Below are 19,951 nucleotides of genomic sequence, written 5' to 3'. Positions count from 1 at the left end.
AAATCTCAGCAATACTTTGTAGAAAGCAAAAAATTTGTATGATATTGAGCATATAGTTGGCATTGAGTTGTCCGCTTGTTTTGTACTAAAACTCTTTTGTTTGTAGAAAGTAGAAAAATATGGCCGGGTGCAGTGGCTCATGCCTTTATCCCAACACTTCGGGTGGCAGAGGTGGGAGGATTGCTTAAAGCCAGGACTTTGAGAAACTGCTTGGGCCACGTAGTGGTATGCCATCTCTTTATAAGATATATATATATATACATATATTTTAAAATTAGCTGGATGTAGTGGTGCACACCTGTAGTTCCAGCTACTCAGGAGACTGAGGTGGGAAGATTGCTTGATCCTATTGAGGAGGTCAAGGCTGCAGTGAACCTCATGCCACTGATTATGTATGATCATGCCACTGCACTCTGGCCTGGGTAACATTTAAAAAAAGAAAGTAGAAAAATATTTGTTTTTATAGTTTCCTGGAATGATCTAGTATATGCCAGATAGCCTAAGACCTAGTTCTAGCCCTGTTTAAACCCTCACTCATGTTGTAAACTAGTGGGAAAAAGATATTTAGGTATAAATTATAAAAGTTTATGCTGATTTGTCCTTGATTAAAAAATTGTTCAAGCAAGTTAGCTTCCGTGCTAATTGTAAAATATATATAAATTTTTTCCCCTAGTTCTATGAATGAAGTTGTACATACATCTCCTACAATAGGAAGTAATGTAGAAGAGATAGTGATTAATAATACACGTTTCCTAATGTGGGATATTGGTGGCCAAGAATCTCTTCGTTCTTCCTGGAACACTTACTATACTAACACAGAGGTAATGTTTCTTACAATATTTAATGCTTGGAAAACAGAATGCTTGGAAAACATCTAGATTTGAGCCCTTATAGTTAATCTTTTTGAAATATCACAGTATGTTAATATAGAGAGAGTTTAAGCAGAGTAAAATCTTTGATTTCCTATTCCAGGGTCATTGTTCGATATGTCCACTATCATTGAACCTCTATAGGGAGAATTGGTGGTTAATTATGTTTTGATTGTGTATTGATCCCAGAACTTGTCTTTAGTAGTTTTTTTTTTTGTTGTTTTAAATGACTTCCATCTCATAGTTTATAATTTCATTTCTCTCTATTTGTGTTTGACTGAGTTTAGCTCACCAAATGAGAGGGTTTTGGTGGTTTGAATCCTAGCCAGTTTTACTATTTTCTTTTACAAAACACAATTGCACATTAAATAATTGTTTTTCTTTTTGTTATAAGGCATTTTAGACGTAATCATGTCTTTTAATTTACACATTATTTTCCAAAGGAAATTTCAGACCTTTGACATTTAAGTGCTTCATTGCATAGACCTGTGAATTAAAAGACTGACAATTGTTTTCGTAGTGTTCATTATAAGTTAATAAAGCTGGTTTATATGTATGGAAAGCTGACTTTTAAGTCATTAAGAAACCATTAAGTGTATCTAACAACCTGATTTCCCAACACTGCATTAGGCATTTAATCTTTTTTTTTTATAAGGGAAGTTATGTGTGATTATAAAGGTATATATGCTACTGTATACATAATGCTATAGGTTTCAAATTCATGCCAACACTCTGAAAATTAACAGCTTTATTAAAATACCTTGGAATAAAATGGGCCTTACAGTGATAAAGTCACCTATCAGTAAGCTGTCAAGTGAGAGGGGAGGTAAAGTCGCAGTTCTCTCATACATCTGCCTTTTGGTTGATGAAGTCTGAAGAATAGAAAAGATCCAGAAAATCGTAAGAGTTTATTTAAAAATTAAGATCTAGGTCCAAAAAATAAATAGTGCATGTTACTCATAGGCGGTCAGAACCAACTTGGGCATCATAAATGCTATCATAAAGTGAGTAAGTTAAATCTCCATCTGTTCCTGCTGATCTGTTGCTTTTGGGTGCTCACGGAGTTGAGGAAGCAGTGCGAAGGAGCTCAGTCCTGCACAGCAGTCACAAGTCTTTCATTGCACCTTCTGATCCCAGTCTCATCAGTTCATGAAGGGGTTGTGCTTGCAGGTAGCAGGTGATACTTATGTAAGGAAGAGAGCTTGTTTTTAGATAGAGATTTATTCTTGCAGTTGGTTGATTTTTTTTTTTTTAATTGATTTCTTTAACTGTCACATTACTTTACCCCCATACCCATGCCCTTTTAGGATTTCAGATTGATATTAACAAATAATATCTACCTGGAAGTAATAAATTCAGGATCATATTGTATGTTTTTCTTACTGATTTGTAGTGCAAATAGATGGATATAGGCCCATTAGCATTCAAGATACTGAAAACAGACATGCGTTATATATATTAGTTGGAATGTTAGTATCATATATTCTCTTTTCTCTAAAAATTAGTAAATATATTAAAATCGATCAGACCTTTTGGCTTCACAATGTATAGGTAGCTTTGATTTTCCAACAATACCATAAGATTCCAATTTCTTGATATTAATAGCCTGTATATCAAATAAACACATTATAAATTTTACAGATACCAAATTATGTAATCACTAATAATTTTTTTGTAATTATTTTAGTTTGTAATAGTTGTTGTGGACAGTACAGACAGAGAGAGGATTTCTGTAACTAGAGAAGAGCTCTATAAAATGTTAGCGCATGAGGTAAGTAAGTAGTCTTTTTACATTAGATATGGGGAAGGGTATGTGAATCGCTATTTTGTTTTCTAGTTTCTCATGAGGGTGCTATCAATTTTAAATTTTTAAAAATAATTAGTTATTTGCTGGCCACGCCTGCTTGATTATTTTGACATCTCCCAATTTGGAATGTATCTGGAAGCAGCAGAAAGATTATGAAGTAAGTTGCAGAACTTTATTTCAGTTATCCTAGATACATTTGGTTTCACAATTTTCCTGGGCAAAAGTAAGTGGTATAAGTGGCTTTCATTTTGCATTTTGAATAGATTAATTATACAGAGGATTATCATTGGAAATGAGATTTTAAAGTACCTGTGTGCTTAGCAATTCTTGATTGTTACTCAGCAGACTAATATTTAAATGTAATTGCTGTTAGATTTCTCTAATACTGTCCCTTTGACTAAACAAAACTAGATGACTAGCCACATTTTCTTAGTCCTTGAAAAATACCGGCCGGGCACAGTGGCTCACTCCTGTAATCACAGCACTTTAGGAGATGGAGGTGGGAGGATCACTTGAACCCAGGAGTTCAAGACCAGCTGAGCAACATGGCAAGACCCCATCTCTACGAAAAATAAACAAAATTAGCCAGGTGTGGTGGCATGCACCTGTAGTCCCAGCTACTTGAGAGACTGAAGCAAGTGGATTGCTTGAGCCCAGGAGGTCAAGGCTACAGTGAGCTCTTCTTGCCAGTGCACTCCAGCCTAAATGACAGAGTGAGACCCTGTCTCAAAAAATAAAATTAAATTAAAAATAAATAAGTAGAAATAAAAATAGATTTAAAAATTAAGTTTTTTAAATAGAAAAATATTACGATAATGTAAGTTTAAAAAACAATAATATAGTCAACTTCATAACTATAATATAGTGTTTATATAGTATTTAGTAAAATTGAGTATTTTTGGATATTGCAGAAGCTACTTTCTCAACTCATTTATAGATAGGAATAGAAAAAATATTTAGATATGTAGAGTTTTTTTATTTCAGTGGAATGTTTTGCAAAGCTTAGGAAAATGAGTATCTTTGTAGTGAAGTTTTATGTTAATTTTATTATTGATTTGATGATCTGCTTTTGAGATTTGCTTTAAGAATTTTGTGTATTTCAGGCAACCTTTCAGGGCTTTAGGGAACCAAACCTAGTAAAGTAGTTTTGTAAGTTGAGGTTCCTCGTTTCCTTATGACCACTAAGATGCACCTTTTCCTATTTTGGACTCTTAATTCCGGCAGCTGTGTTTAAACCTCGTGGAGGTTTACAGAAATACATCTTGCCATTCTGTGTTCATTTGCCAAATTCCATTTCTAGTTGGGATACAAGCAATAAGCCATAACAGAGGCAGAAGACAAAGGTTTTTTGTGTTTTTTTTTTCTTTTCAACTTCATATTTTGCAAAAATGCAGCATTTTTCAGTTTATTCCAAAGGGTGGTTTTATGAAGAGTTTGGAAAAAGGAAAATTGATACAAATGTTATTTGTCTCTGGGCTATATCTTTTACTTTGTTAACAGGTAGTCACCCTATCTGATTTTTACTCTAATTGGCCAATATGCAGCAGGATCAGTATATGAAGAGCCCAGTAGCAGGGTTCAAAGTCTTTGATTTTTACTAGCTGAGGGCATTAACTTACATAGGTCACTTAACCTTATCTGTTATGGGTGAGTACACTGGGGCCCAGAAAGGTTATGTGACTTGACTAGCTTTTTAAGATCTAGGTTTTGAACTTGAGTATTCTCATTCAGACTCTTTATTAGCAGAAGAAAAAAGAAGACATAAGTAGGGCCTAGTTGGAAAGTGAAAGGAGACTGAATGGGGAGATGACCAGAGAAGAAAGGAATTACAGATGAAGTTGGGAGTTTGAGCAAGCTACTCAGTAGGGTCAAGAAGAGCCAAACAGGCAGAGTTCTGGAGAGAGACAAATGGATCAAAGAGTGAGAATGTGTGAGTGAAAAATAAATGTAGACATGATGTTACTTGGATGTTTCATACATACTACATAAACCAACAAAATCTTATTGTCATTGCTGATAACAATTCTTTACATTATTGCAAAATACAAAACTAAAAATTTTAAAATAATTTTCAAAGTTTTATCATAAATGAAGTGTTCAACTTTAAAACTCATTAATTTTAAAATGGTTCCAAACACCAAAGTCTGAAATTTTATTCAGAGTGACTCAACTTCTAGGAGTTACCTTCACAAATGAAGTGTTTTTGCTGTTGTTGTTGTTGTTGTTGTTTTGTTACGGAGTGTCACTCTGTTGCCCAGGCCAGAGTGCAGTGGCACCGTATCGGCTCACTGCAACCTCCGTCTTCTGGGTTCGAGCAATTCTTCTGCCTCAGCCTCCCGAGTAGCTGAGATTACAGGCGCCCACCACCACACCCAGCTAATTTTTTAATATTTTTAGTAGAGACGAGGTTTCACCTTGTTGGCCAGGCTGGTCTCAAACTCCTGATCTCAAGTGATTTGCCCACCGCAGCCTCCCAAAGTGCTGGGATTACAGGCGTGAGCCACTGCGCCCAGCCCCCAAATGAAGTTTTAAGAAACAAATTGACAACTATGTATGGTATATAGAAGATGCTAAGTAAATATGTCTTGCAATTGCTATTATTCATCTCCTTGATAAAACTAAAATATATCTTAGACTAAAAATTTGTAGCAGAAATGGTTTTAAAGTGTTTGAAATGGCTTATGTACAAAAGATCACCATTGTTCACCTTATACTTTGACCCCTTGTTAAGTCGAGTTGATGAACAGCCTTAATTTAATATATCTGTTTTCTGCTGTTCTAATGTATACATATTTGGTTTTGGGGTTATATAATAGAAAGCAAATGAAGATTTTCTTCTCTTTCTAAATATTTAAAAATTGATAAAATAACTTCTTAAAAGTCAAGAACTCTAAAGTTTGAAACTTTGAGATCTAGAAAAATTGATTTAAGGTATTTGGAGACCTTTTATTAAATGGCTTTGTTTTTTGTATTTTTCAATTTTCAGTTTAGGGGCTTCTACAAATAATTTCATCATTAAGAATGAATACAAATTACTTATAATAATATAAACTATGTGTCGTAACTTGTGCCAAGTATTTGTCAGAAGGTTGTTCTTTCAACATGTCAACGTTAGCAAACTTGACCTATATAAGACTTCAGCACACACTAGCAAGACATACTGAAACTGAGAAGATAGAAAGATAGGAATTAAATCCCATGGAAAGTCCATCTACTTATTGACTCAGCCACATAACAACTATTGATAATGGTTTCTTTTATTTGTGTTTTTTTGAGACAGAGTCTTACTCTGTCACCCAGGCTGGAGTGCAGCAACACTATCTTGGCTCACTGCATCCTCCACCTCCTGGGTTCAAGCGATTTTCATCACTCAGCCTCCCAAGTAGCTGAGAGTACAGGTGTACACCACTACACCTTGCTGATTTTTATGTTTTCAGTTGAAACGGGGTTTCGCCCTGTTGCCCAGCTGGTTTCAAACTTCTGGCTTCAAGATATCCCCCACCTTGGCCTTCCAAAGTGCTGGGATTACCGGTGTGAGACACCACGCCCAGCTGATTAATGGTTTCATTTTCTGTTTAGGAGAAAAGAAAAAATATTTACTGTATATCCTTGATAATAACTATATGTATACAAGTTATACTTTATCTCAATTGTGAACATTGTAGCAGTATTCCTTTCTGACCATACTTATTCAGATAACTGTATAAACTGTGGTAGCATTACTAGCTGCCATCCTGCAGAGGGCACTGTAATTAAAGTCAGTCCTGATTTTTTTTTTTTTTTTTTTTTTAAATATGGAGTCTAGCTCTGTCGCCCAGGCTGGAGTGCAGTGGTGTGATCTCAGCTCACTGTAAGCTCCACCTCCTGGGTTGACGCCATTCTCCTGCCTCAGCCTCCCAAGTAGCTGGTACTACAGGTGCCCACCACCACGCCCGGCTAATTTTTTTTGTATTTTTAGTAGACATGGGGTTTCACTGTGTTACCCAGGATGGTCTCGATCTCCTGACTTTGTGATCCGCTCGCCTCGGCCTCCCAAAGTGCTGGAATTACAGGCGTGAGCCAACGGGCCTGGCCTAGTCTTGATTGCTATATAAAATGTTTTATGTAACTCCTTTAACCAAATGAAAAATACAAATATACTACTAATGTTTTTATTTGCATCAGAATCATCAAAACTATATTCTAACAAGAGTCATTTTGTATCTGCTGAAGATTTTATTGATTCAAACACATACACACATTATTAAAACCAAAATATCTCAGTAAAATCCCTAAGAAGACAGATGCCATTCAACAGTTGTGAAAACTTGCAAGTGTGGCACCAAAACCTTAATTTTATATCTCTCAATATATAACAGAATTTTATGAGAATTTCATTTGCGAATTGAGTACATCCTTCATGGATTCTTGGCCCAGTATCCATGTAGGGAATTTAGGATATTTATTAACACCCTAAAATTGTACATAAACTTTAAAAATTTTTGTATATATGCATATGTGCGTTTTCAGGGGAAAGGTCTGTGATTTTAAACAGATTGTCAAGGAAGTCCCTAGCTTTAAAACTGGCAGGTAGAGAGGAGTGGGGCAGGAAAAGACTAAGAACCTGTGGCCTATTTTGTGAGTAAAACATTATACCTGTTATTTGGAGTGTGCACAATTACATTTGGAAAAGGGTTTATGCAGTGGGTGTTTTGCTCAGATCAGATACTCAAAAGATAATGAGGAATAAATTCAGAAAGCCTAAAGAACTTGCCTCTGAGTCATAGCATTGAAGCGATAGAACTTCTTATTGGGGAAACTTGGTAAGTTTAATGCCACTCCAAGATGGCCATATTACATATTCAAATCTAAGAAATCTTCATGTACAGTGACAGAAATTAGGGTGAATAGGATTGGTTTAGGATAGAACTTCAACTGAGAATTAAGCCCTAAGCTTTAAGGCATATATTGTAATGAATTCATTTATTTCCTATGCAGCTAGAAGGTACTAGCTATGTATGTTACTGGAAGATTTGCAATGTAGTCATTCATCATTTTCTGTGGAGCTTAATTCTCTTGTGGAATCATGATTGGGAAAGGCTGGTTTAGGAGGTTGGAGGGAAGGAAATATACACAAGAGAAATGATTTGAACAACATAGAGATGGCAGTGCCCAAAACTGTGTAGAGAGCAGTAGGATAGGTTGCTAATTACAGCAGAGGACTTATATGGGAGTGATGTAAGGTAAAACAGAAAAGTATAGGCAAGGTAGAATTTTGGAGAGCTCTCAAGTATTAGGCTAAAAGGTAGTTCTTTGCCATTTAAGCCTAATTTTGGATTTAGGGGGTGGGTAGTATGTATGCTGGAAAACATGACTGTTAAATACAGCACTTAGGACCATAAAAAATGGTAGTCTAAGACTACAAGAAATATGTAAACACATACAAGTATAAAAAATGTGTTATCAGCCTATGCGCTATGAGATGCTTTTATGTCACATAGTTGAGAAATTCTTGTTTACTAAGATTGTGAAAAAGATTCTGTTAATTAAGTTGAAAAATATGTGGAAAATGTATTGGCCTTTAAAGTTTTATTTGCTTTAATAGGACCTAAGAAAAGCTGGATTGCTGATTTTTGCTAATAAACAAGATGTTAAAGAATGCATGACTGTAGCAGAAATCTCCCAGTTTTTGAAGCTAACTTCTATTAAAGATCACCAGTGGCATATCCAGGCATGCTGTGCTCTAACTGGCGAGGGGTAAGAAGTCTTCCTCTTAGATGTTATCGAACTTGTATTTTGCTTAGAAACATGTATATCTTCTTTAAACTCCTAAATATTTAAGGCTATTGTGTACAAAACATCGTAAGGGACAGACGTAAGCTGTAGTTCATGTCTATAATCAGAGACTTTTTAGGGTGGTTCTGTAAATAGTAAAACAACGTAAACATAATACACATAAACCTACTGAACATGTAAGCATGTAGCTGTTAAAATTGCTGTAGGAGCTCAGAGAAACAGGAGTATCAGTGAGAGCTGGAGAAGTTAGGAAATACATTTTACGATGATAGTGAAACTGAAGACCTGACACTTGCTGAGCATGTCCTGTGTCTGGAGTGCTTTCCATATAGTGCTTCATTTAATCCCCATAACAGTCCTACAGAGTAATTGTTTGTAAGTGATATTTTATGCATAAAGAAGCTCAAGTCAAAGATAATTCATGTCTGAGACTACTTTGGGGTTACTGACTGTTGGAACTGATGCACTTAAACAAAAGAAGGATTGAGGGAATTGGAGAGAGTGTAGCAGTGATGGTCCTTGGTTCTGGAATGATAGGTGTTGGAAGAGAACTGTGTGCCTAGAGTAGAAATTTGCCCTGTCTAGTGCCCACAGTTGAAAGTATTTCAAGAAGGAAGTGGTGTGGTCGGCATTGTCAAATCTAAGATCAAGGACCAGGAGATGGAGGATGCCACTGAATTAACAACAAATGAATATATTCAACCATTTTGTCAGAACAAATTCTGTGCATTGGGAAAGTGGGCATAAGGTAAGTGTAGTTTAAAGAGGAGGTAGATTTTAGGAAGCAAAAATAGCTTTGTAAACTCTTGAGTGTGGCAGATGAAATAGAGGAGGTTGGAAATAGGATAAAAAGCCAAAAGAAGGATAAAAATAGAGTACAATTTTTGTTGTTGTTTTTCCAAAATATGGTGGATCTGTATATACAGTCATTCACCCTATAATGATGTTTTGGTCAGTGATAGACCACATATATGACGGTGGTCCCATAAAATTAAAATACTGTATGTTTACAATAACCTGTTCTATTTTTAGATACGTTTCAGTACAAAAGTTCTTACTATTGGGTTATGGTCATCTACAGAATTTAGTACAGTAACATGCTATGTAGATGTGTAGCCTGGGAGCACCAGGCTGTATAGCACGGAGCCTAGGTGCATACTAGACTGTACCATCTAGGTTTGTGTAAGTACACTCTGTGATGTTCACACAGTGATGAAATCACCTGACACGTTTCTCAGAATGTATCCCTGTCATTAAATGATGCATGATTGCATTTAAAAGCAGAGGAAAAAAGAAATAAGCGATAAAGGATTCTAAATAGAGGTCTTAAGTTTGGAGTTCTTGAGGTTTTAGAAAAGGACAAAAGCGTGGGGTATAGACGAATTTACTCAAGTGGGAGAAATCGTTTTGCTTTCAAGACCAAGATGAAGGGTAAACCAAATATAATGAATTATTGAAGCCAAATCTTAATAGAAGGCACTATTACTGACATTTGGAAGAGCATAATTAGAACCTTAAAAAAGGTTTTTTAATTTAAAAAAAAACCTGTTCGTTAAAAAAATCACAGATAGGCCGGGCGCGGTGGCTCAAGCCTGTAATCCCAGCACTTTGGGAGGCTGAGACGGGTGGATCACGAGGTCAGGAGATCGAGACCATCCTGGCGAACACCGTGAAACCCCGTCTCTACTAAAAAATACAAAAAACTAGCTGGGCAAGGTGGCGGGCGCCTGTAGTCCCAGCTACTCGGGAGGCTGAGGCAGGAGAATGGCGTAAACCGAAGCTTGCAGTGAGCTGAGATCCGGCCACTGCACTCCAGCCCGGGCTACAGAGCGAGACTCCGCCTCAAAAAAAAAAAAAAAAAAAAAAATCACAGATAATACCAATTATCCATGTATTCATTTAAGTAAAAATATGTTAAATATTTCTTAGTCAAATAGTTTAGTATATATATCTTTGTCAAGCAAAAGCATGGATTTATAATATTTGGCAATAAAGACAAGTCATCTAGGATTGACATAGATTTAATTTATATACTTTGATAATTGTATGGAAAATGTATCATTAGTATGAACTCAATTTCATTTTAAAAAGAGGTAAAACAATTTTGTTTTAAAAATAGGAAGGTAATAGATGAGTTTGGTTTTGAGAGAAATGTTCTGTTTTTCTTTTATAGTTCAGCTGCCTTGATCTAAATTATTGGTTTTAGTATGCATTAGCGTTTTGATTCAGTGAATTGGAGATCACAAACTTCGGTGTGTGACTTCATTTGACTCCCACTTTTCCCATTTGCTAACATTGCCAACCTGGATTTCCTCTGTAACATTGGAAGGATTCTAATCTCAGTGTTGTAAAGATTAATTAAGAGAATGGATGTTAAGTCAGTTTCTAGTTTGCTATTAGGTAACTACTGTTCATTTATCAGTTTGGAGTTAAACAGTCTCTTCATCTATTATTTTTATGTACTATTTCCTGTCAGTAGTTTAAAAGTAATGAATCTAGTCCCAGGAGAAAAGCATGGGACAACCACCCCAAAACAACCATCTATTTACCTCATTGCTGTCTTTTTTCTATTTGTGTCTTCTTTTACATTATTAGACTCATACTTAACAAAAATCTGAATTGAAAAAAATGTATATTGTAACATAGTTTTTTGTGTCTACAAAAGCTTGTCATAGATAATACTTATTAACAGTTCTTCATTTTATTGTAACTTAATGTGTATAACCATTTCTCTTTTGCTGAACTTTTAGTTTCTTTTACCAGAATGAACATCCTTTTCTGTATTTTGGGTTATGTTCAATTACCAGTTGTTCAGTGATAACTGATGTTACCAATATGAAATTTTATTGCCTTCAAAAGTTTTATATACTTACATTTTATAATATTTATATAACATATTATGTGTATACTTTGTTTTAATAACTACAAAATATATATTTTGTTTAATATTCTGCCATTTGTCATTTATATCATGAGCATTTTATCCTATTATAAAATGGTTTTATTTCCTCCATTTCCTGGTGATGAGAATTATGAAATCATTTTTGAAAGGAAAATTTTAAATATTTCATCATACAAATGTCTTGTAATTTATTTGTTTTCTGTATTTCTAGACAGAAGTTATTTTTCTATTAAAAGTACTTTAATGAACAGTTTTGTATGTAAGTCTATGTTTATGTCTGATTTTCTTTTTTAGGATACATTTCTGGAAGTAGAAAAAGATTCAGAGTATTGATATTTTAAATATTTTTGATACATATTGCCAGATATATTTTTGACATATGTTGCTTTCTGTGGGCACTCATTGTATAATTATAAAGCTTTTTAAAAGTGTCAGACAGCATTCCAGGGTCTAGAGATATAACGGAACCAAAAGAGCACAGATGTATTAGCTGGGCGTGGTGGCACACGCCTTTACTCCCCGCTACTGGGGGGCTGAGGTGGGGAGATCGCTTGAGCCCAGAGGTCATGGCTGCCATTGATTGTGCCATTGCACTCCAGTCTGGGTGACAGAGGGAGACCCTGTCTTAAAAAGAGGAAAGACAAAAAAAGCACAGATGGATTATGTATGAGAATATGGTTTCACTGCAGCAGCCCAAGCACTGAATATTATTGATTTTTAAATCTTTGTTATTTAGCTAAATGAAAAATACTGCCTTTTAGTTTGCTGTTCATAGCTTCTTAGTTCAGAATTTAATCAAATGATTTTGTTTTCTTTATAGGTTGTGCCAAGGACTTGAATGGATGATGTCACGACTTAAGATTAGATGATCTCTACTGACCTCTTCTCATAGACTTTGTATAAATGAAGTGCTGGACTTTACCTGAAAGCTGCAAAAATTAATGGTTTAGATATATTTATAATAAACTGATTTAAACTTTTTCTATAAGAAGAAAAATTAAGACCACTTATTTGAAAACAAAGATGAAGTCTCACCTTCCAATTTACTTTCTTATTAGTTTTTTCCAAAGTAAGTTATTAAAGCTGTGATTGACGTTTTTCTCATAATGAATCCTCTCAGGACATTGTGTAGCCTGTGGTAAGTACAAAGGGAGAGGAAGACATTTTGAATTTTAAGAGCTTTATTATCAGTATAACCCTCCCTAGTTGAATGTTGTTTTCTTCTTGTTCCATTAAGTCAAAATACAAATCAGCACAGATACTCAGTTTCCAATATTTTAAAATGTAATGTTACTTATGAAAAGTATTTTGCTTAAGGTTGTGTGTGTATTGTGTATATACCTCAAGTTCAAGTTAATGGCATTGATTTATGTTCCAGAGAAAAATAACACAAATATTAATAATATCCTTCGTTATAACCATAATGAGATAAGTATTGGCATTGGTGTTCAGTGCCATTTTATACTTTCTCTCTATGTTCTCTGTATTGTACTAACCAACCTCCCAAATCATTGAGCTGCTTATTTAAAAAAAAAAAGGAAAAGGAAAAAGCATGACATTGCGTATTGATTTTTTGTTGTTGACCAAAATCACAAACATGGAAACACATAATTCAACAGAGTGGGATAGCTATCAGATTCTTGGCTTAGTATTACTAATGGGCAGGATTGTACAATGAGCAACTATCAGATTATTCCTTTCAGTGGTTCTTATGGCATCTAAATTACTGAATAAATTATTAATCCATTAATCAGTGAATCAAATTATGATTAAAATTATCAAATGAATGCTCAGCATTCATTGAAAACTGTTGTGTGAAACATGTCTACCCAGAAAAGTAATATTCTATAAATACTATTAAAAAACTTAGCTATATTATTTTTAAGCATTAAATTATATGTCAAGGAGTTAAAGTGAATTTCAGAGTAAAAGGCATGTTTCTGAGCAACATTGATAATTTCTTAATTTGTCAATTTCTTCTTATTTTGGTACTTGGAATATAGTGTGAGATTTTTTATTTCTAAATTTTGTTGTATCTATTACATAAATGCATTGACAATTATAAACTGCAAGTGTTTTTTGAATGATTTTAAGAATTTGGTTTAAAAATTGATTGCTACCATGTATTATTTGTACTAAGAAGTAACTTGACCCAAAACACCCTCTCTGTTTGCTTAGGGTATTTTTTTCAATGTCTGAAAGTTAGAGGTATTCCTGTCACAATTGTAAACAAACTTATCCTAAATGTGTTAAAACATATTCTGGGATACTCTATCTCTATGTATCTTTCATGCCTTGAAAATCTGAAGGTTAATCCAAACTCACTTGTTTTAGCATATTTAAGAAAAAAAAAAAACTACTTTTAATATCAGCCTTTTAAGTTTCATGAAGATTTTGGTGAGGAATAATAGTATATACTTTAAATATTGACAAAACTTTGAAAGTTTTCTTTCTTTAAAATGGGAAATACTCAATATCTAAATCCAGGTCAGGCATGGGAGATCAGTATTTAACATTGATGTTTTGTATTTTATATTTATAATGTTCAAAATGCAAGCATAACATTTAATCTTTGTCCACATGGTTTTACAAAAGTAAATCTTAAATTACTAAGCTTTTCTCATATGTTCTCATACTTTTTCAAATCACTATAAAGAATTACTTGTTATCAATTAAAAATCTCCTTCCCCCAAATCTGTATTACGGTTTCACCAGACAAATATTCTGTGATGTAGCCCAGAAAATCTGCACCTTTTGTCCTTTTTATTTTTTAATTTGAATAATCATGTGCTTAGTCCCTTGGATTACTGCCACATCAGTTTAACACAGTATCAGCACATTACCTTGTCATCAAGAGATTGGCTCAGATTTATTCTTAATTGGATGTTTAAAGCATGCACTACCTTGTTACAGTTGGTTTAGTGGATTATTGACTTGACATCATGAGAAGATGTGTAATTTTATACCACATTTATAAAATATGATTTTGTTTTCTACCCTTCAAGGTAAACATTAAAAATAAGGTGGTATTTGTGTACTTGTACATAAAACCAAAATTATAGTTGGGAAGAAATAAATTTATATATGAAAATGTCAAAATCATTTTAACAGTATTATTTTCAGATAAGATGGAGAGGCTGGTGAAAAGTCATATTGGCAATTTGTATGTAGTTTAAGTGGAATTAAGCAAAGGGAGATGCTTTTGGGTTTTTAACATGCCACTTTTGAGTGAAAACATCTCGTGGAGTCATTGTGTTCAGCTCTGAGAAGAACAAAGATTCATACTTCTGTACATGTGGTTGGATTTAAATATCCTGTTTTTGATACTAATTTTGAAAGTTATTTAACTTCTTTTGATATCTGGGCAAAAGTAACCATATGCTATAAGCATTTGAATATGTTTAATTTTGTCATAATAGCATCTGTGAAAGTGTATCTTACACATTATATAGAGGGTTCTTGTTTGAAATTTTCACTTCTTTTTTATCTTCCCAGTACATCTTGGTCCTCATAATGGGCAAAGCATACAACGAAGGCAGGTGGCTTAGGGGTTATAGTGGGGAAGTGGATAGGGGATTCATTTTCTTATATGACATTTTGCCTTAAGAATATAAGTGTTTTAGCGCTGCTGACTGGCATTTTTAATATAGGTAGTGAAAATGACTTTAGAAGCATGGGATGAAATAGAGGGAAGAAGAGTTTTTATTTTCTGGCCTTAAAAAGTGCCTAGTAGGTCATTTGAGACCTAGAGAAGTGCACAGAGCTTGAGCAAAGGCATGAAGTCCCTGACTTTCTTTTCCTTTTTGTCTCAGTATATAGTATTAAGATGCCTAGAAACATGACTCTATTGTCCCCTCTTGTATAGGCACTTTATGTTTCTTGCTGTCACTACAGCAACCACATACAGTACGGACAACCTCAAAACCTGTTTATATTAGTGTAAATAGAAAAACTATAGACAACTTTCTAGATTTCTCTGCAGGCATTTTTGGGAATGTATGTATAATAGGCTCTGCTTTGTATACAGGAGATAGTACCACATCATCGGTTATCTCCAAACTCCAGTCTTCTCTCAATTGCCCAGTTATATCTTGTCATCAATCCCTTTTTCAAGGCTGGGAAGAGACAAGTTCCTCCATGTAACTTTGACCCCTCACACTCTCCAAATGTAATCTGGATCTCCTTGCTTTCAAGATCAGCTTCCCCATAGCTCAGGTATCCCCTTCTCTCCTGTGTCTTCATTTACTCTCAGTGAAGATATCTCTGTCCTGGAGGTTACTTTAAACTTTCTCTATAACCATTGCTATAGACAACGGTTTCCAAACCAGTAGTTTCTATGCAGCTTTTCTAGTTCCTTGCTATCTTCTCACCACTGACTTGAGGCAGTGATTTGGACCTTGCTCATTAGAGAGCATTATCAGAGATGTGGAGTCCATCAGAAGACCAGCTTGCAGTGTGAATAGCATATAGATGCCAATATTATAATTCTTTATATTTAACATTTTCATGCTTCTTAATTTAACTTCACATGTTGGGAAGTAGATTCAGAAACTTAGGAGAAATACCCAGACTCTGCCACTTCCTTGAGCTACTAGTTAGGCATGGGCAGGATTAAGTTTTGTGTATTATCTTCCCACTACCAAGAATGGTTATGTTTCACAGAATACCAGTTCAGTTTGAGTTGGAAAAAGATGCCAAACCAAATTTATATATAGCCTATAACCTAAGGGCATTCTTGAAGCTATTGCCCACATCCCATTTTTTAGTTCATGTTTACTTACAAAATAGAGATAAACATTAGATGTCTAAAGGAGTGAGTAATGAAAAGCCTGTCCTTACAAAATAAACCTGTTTAAATGGGCTTTAAAAGACATCAAAATAATCACTTGTCATGCATTGACTGTAAATAGAGATAAAGAAATACGTCTTTAAAGCTCCACTTATACAAAAATAAAACTTGTATATCATGTTCCCTCGAAGAATGTATGATAGTTTATTTTAAGACCATGATAATAGAGTAAAAAGGAAAGAAAGCCAGAAATTAGAATTTTGGATGCTAAAAAGTAACTTTCTAGTTAACCCTAAAGCCCTGTCAAATTGGGAAGAAATGTTCCAGGATACACTTGGATTAGTTATGCAGTATTTCTTATCAATTGTCTAGCCCTTGTGTATTGTTCTGAAAACTAAAGTTTAAATCTTTATGCTGTTACCTGCTAGACATCCCGTTCTTTGGTTAAAAATTCCCATAGTCTGTACTCAAGAAGTGCCTAAAAATGGACTTGGGTTGATTTTAAGCCCATCTAATAAATTATATGTATTTTCTATGGCATCGTATGTGCTTGTCTTAACTGATGACATAGCCTAGAGGGTTTCTGTCACAATTTGTGCTTTATTTGAATAAAAAGTCTTTTTTTTCTTTTTCTTTTTCTTTTTTTTTTTTTTTTGAGACATTGTCTTGCTTTGTCGCCTATGCTGGACTGCAGTGGCGTGATCTCGGTTCACTGCAACCTTCACCTCCCCGGTTCACGCCATTCTCCTGCCTCAGCCTGCCAAGTAGCTGGGACTACAGGCGCCCGCCACCACGCCCGGCTAATTTTTTTGTATTTTTAGTAGAGACAAGGTTTCACCATGTTAGCCAGGATGGTCTCGATCTGCTGACCTCGTGATTCGCCTGCCTTGGCCTCCCAAAGTGCTGGAATTACAGGCGTGAGCCACTGTGCCTGGCCTGAATAAAAAGTCTCGAAATTGAAGACACTCACCTAACCCTCAACAAACCATGACGTAATGAAGCACAAGCCACACCATTTTGTCTCTTTCCTAATACAAATAGTCATGTCCCTGGCATTAGTTCATGCCGAGACTAGAAAACTGAACCCTACTACTGTTTTTTAAAAAACAATTTTAACAGAATATTAAACTGTATGTTTGAAATCATAAGTAAAAGTTTGTTGCTTGCATACGAGTAGCCTCTTGATTCTCATAGTGGTGATTTTGCATCGTATCATTTAGATGTTGAGCCATTTGTGCATGTGCATAAGTGCCCAAATTCCTCCTCTTTGTTTAGATTCTACTTACAAATCAGACTAATAGAATCTGAATACATTTATCATATATTCTTCCAGGGTTTTTTTTTTTAACTGACTGTAGAGTGTGGCTGTAAGTTCTGGGGCAAAGCTTGATTGTATTTTCAGTTATGTATAGTTACATTGTTTCATGTTAGAAATCATCGTGCATGGGAAGTAAAATGTGCATATGATTTTAAATTATTGTAATATGTACTATACCCTTCCCCTAAACTTCTTTCATTGATGATACACAGAATTCCTCTATTTTTGCTTGAAAATAGTCCTTTAGATTGGAGTAGCCTTTTCTTACATCCCTCTGTGGTTCCATGAGATGAGGTGATACCTGCAAAGCACTTTTAAAGATGTTTTTTAGGCTAATGTCCAGGATACAGCATTGAGGACGCAGCTATGTCTAATGAGGGCTCTGTTGGTTGCTAGAGATGAGAGAAATGTATACTAATCATTTTAATTTGTACTTAAAATACATTTTACTAATCATATTGATTTTAAATATGACATTCTTCTTGTAGATATTAATCTTTCTTGTTTATCATATTGTCCTAGAGAAGCCTAGATAAAAATGGGTTCCACCTAGTCTCTGTATAACACCTTCCCCCGCTCTGCTCCCCATCCCTGCCAATTGAGCTCTATGCATATTGACAAGCAAATAAGAAAATCTTTGGTTTCTTGTATTTGAATTTCCAAAACAATAAAAGGTTTTGACTTAAGATTTGCATGCAAGAAGAGGCAGAAATTTTGTCTCATCTTTTTATCATTTTGCGAACTTGTGTTTCTCTGTATGCCAGGAAAATTTTACACACAAGGAATGTTTGAAAAACAATTTTAGAGTGCCTGGGTGGCTTTTATTTGGTCAGTACTGATGTGTTGGGTGTCTAGGGAAATAATGCTTCAGGACCTTTTTAACAACACAGCTTCATGAATGACTGGGGGATGTTTATGTTTGTGCTGAGAAAAGGGAGGGAGTGGACAGGTTGGAGTGGGGACCTTCATTGAAAGCAGCGCAGTCAGCTACTTTGTAGATGTGTTTTTTCATTATACTTATAACAATGTTCTTGTGTCCATAATTGACTGAAATGTCAAGCTCCAGGAATGCAAAGTGTTTATCAGGTGACCAGAAGTAGAACCTTGTTGATTATGAAATGGAAGAATAATGTCAAGGTAGTTGGGGTAAAATGACAAATAAGATTTTACTGGTGAATTTCCATGCTTAATATGTACATTAACCTCTTTTTAAGTTGCATGTTAATCTGGTATAACGTATTGTCTCTGGTTTATGCTTTGAGTAAAAAGGCAAAAAAAAAAAGACGAGTTACAATTGTTAACTCTGTTATGTACTATTACATATACCTTTTCTTTTAGAAAGGGTTAATTATAATTACTATTCACACCTCTCTGTTGTCAGTGTTTTTATTCTGGTTTATTCTCTAAATGTGCAGATTCAGTGTCGGAAGACTGGGATCCACATGGTAATTGAAAAGGTATGACAGCTGCTTTGTACAAATGACAAAAAGATTGTCCTGATCTTCTCTAGGAAACTTTTGTGGCACTGGTCAATTTATAGAGAGCTCTCTCTCTTTTATTTCTGAATGTTAGAATTGGAAATGAGCCTGACAAATTATGATCAGTTTGCATAGTTGATTTATTTTAAAATCTGAGAAAAGTTCAGTCATTTAAAATGAATATCATTAAAGTGAACATTCATGACCTTAGTTGATAGTAAACAGAAGAAAAAAGGGAAAAAGGGAGAGAGGAGTCAGCCCCAGTCACATGCTGACTTAAATACCGTGTTTCTCCCCTCCGCTAGAATGTAAACCGCAGGATGGCAATTATATCTCTCTGTGCTGAACACAGTGCCTGGTATGTAACAGGTGTTCAATTTATATGTGTTGACGAATGAATGAATGGATTCCTAATGTTTTTGTTGTTTTTTTCTACATCTTTTGTTCTCATAGGTAGGTTTTTTTTGTTTTTTTGTTTTTTTTTAACCTATGTGATTGCAGCATACTGCCTCGTTTAATTCTTACTTAACACTTACCTCAATTCTCATTTAATTCTGCCTAATTTCAAAAGGGTTTCTAGGTGACTATGTTTTCCTCATTCAGTCTTTTAGTAGAAATAGCACTTATTTCCTTAAAAATGGCTTAAAAGCATCATGCAGTGGCAGATATGTAGAAATTTTATGTATTTGAAATCTGTGTGGGCCTACATCAAGGAATGTAAGTAACATAGCAGAGTTTGTTGTCAGCATCTGCAGACATTGAAATAGTAAATGGTACAGCAGCTTTTTTGGAAAAACAGCTTTGTCTTATTCATCTTTTATGCTCATTCTTCCTTCATTTTTTGATATCTGGAATATCCCCTTTTTGCTGGTAAATAACTTTTGTCCCATGAAGTTGATGAGATTTTCACAACATTAGAATAACCTCTAACAGTCCTTTTGAATGTGTTCCTTATGATTGATTGCCACCCTTTTGGGATTCCATGAGGTGGGATGCCTAGGTGACTCATTATT

General features: G+C 34.8%; 1 protein-coding gene across 1 annotated transcript in view; it reads left to right on the top strand.

Moving 5' to 3' along the window:
* ARL5A (ADP ribosylation factor like GTPase 5A) overlaps positions 1-18,826 on the top strand; it is a 34,310-nt gene extending 15,484 nt beyond the window's left edge. The window contains exons 3-6 of the mRNA XM_015110121.3: positions 674-821; positions 2,557-2,640; positions 8,261-8,412; positions 12,174-18,826. Coding sequence (XP_014965607.1) covers positions 674-821; positions 2,557-2,640; positions 8,261-8,412; positions 12,174-12,222 — 433 coding nt within the window. The 3' untranslated portion in view covers positions 12,223-18,826. The remainder of the gene's footprint in view (positions 1-673; positions 822-2,556; positions 2,641-8,260; positions 8,413-12,173) is intronic.
* Positions 18,827-19,951: the final 1,125 nt, after the last annotated feature.

Source organism: Macaca mulatta, chromosome 12 (genome assembly GCF_049350105.2).
Source record: "Macaca mulatta isolate MMU2019108-1 chromosome 12, T2T-MMU8v2.0, whole genome shotgun sequence".
In the NCBI taxonomy this organism is placed as follows: domain Eukaryota; kingdom Metazoa; phylum Chordata; class Mammalia; order Primates; family Cercopithecidae; genus Macaca; species Macaca mulatta.
Note: the sequence above shows the minus strand (reverse complement) of the source record. Positions and strands in the feature narration are given on the sequence as shown.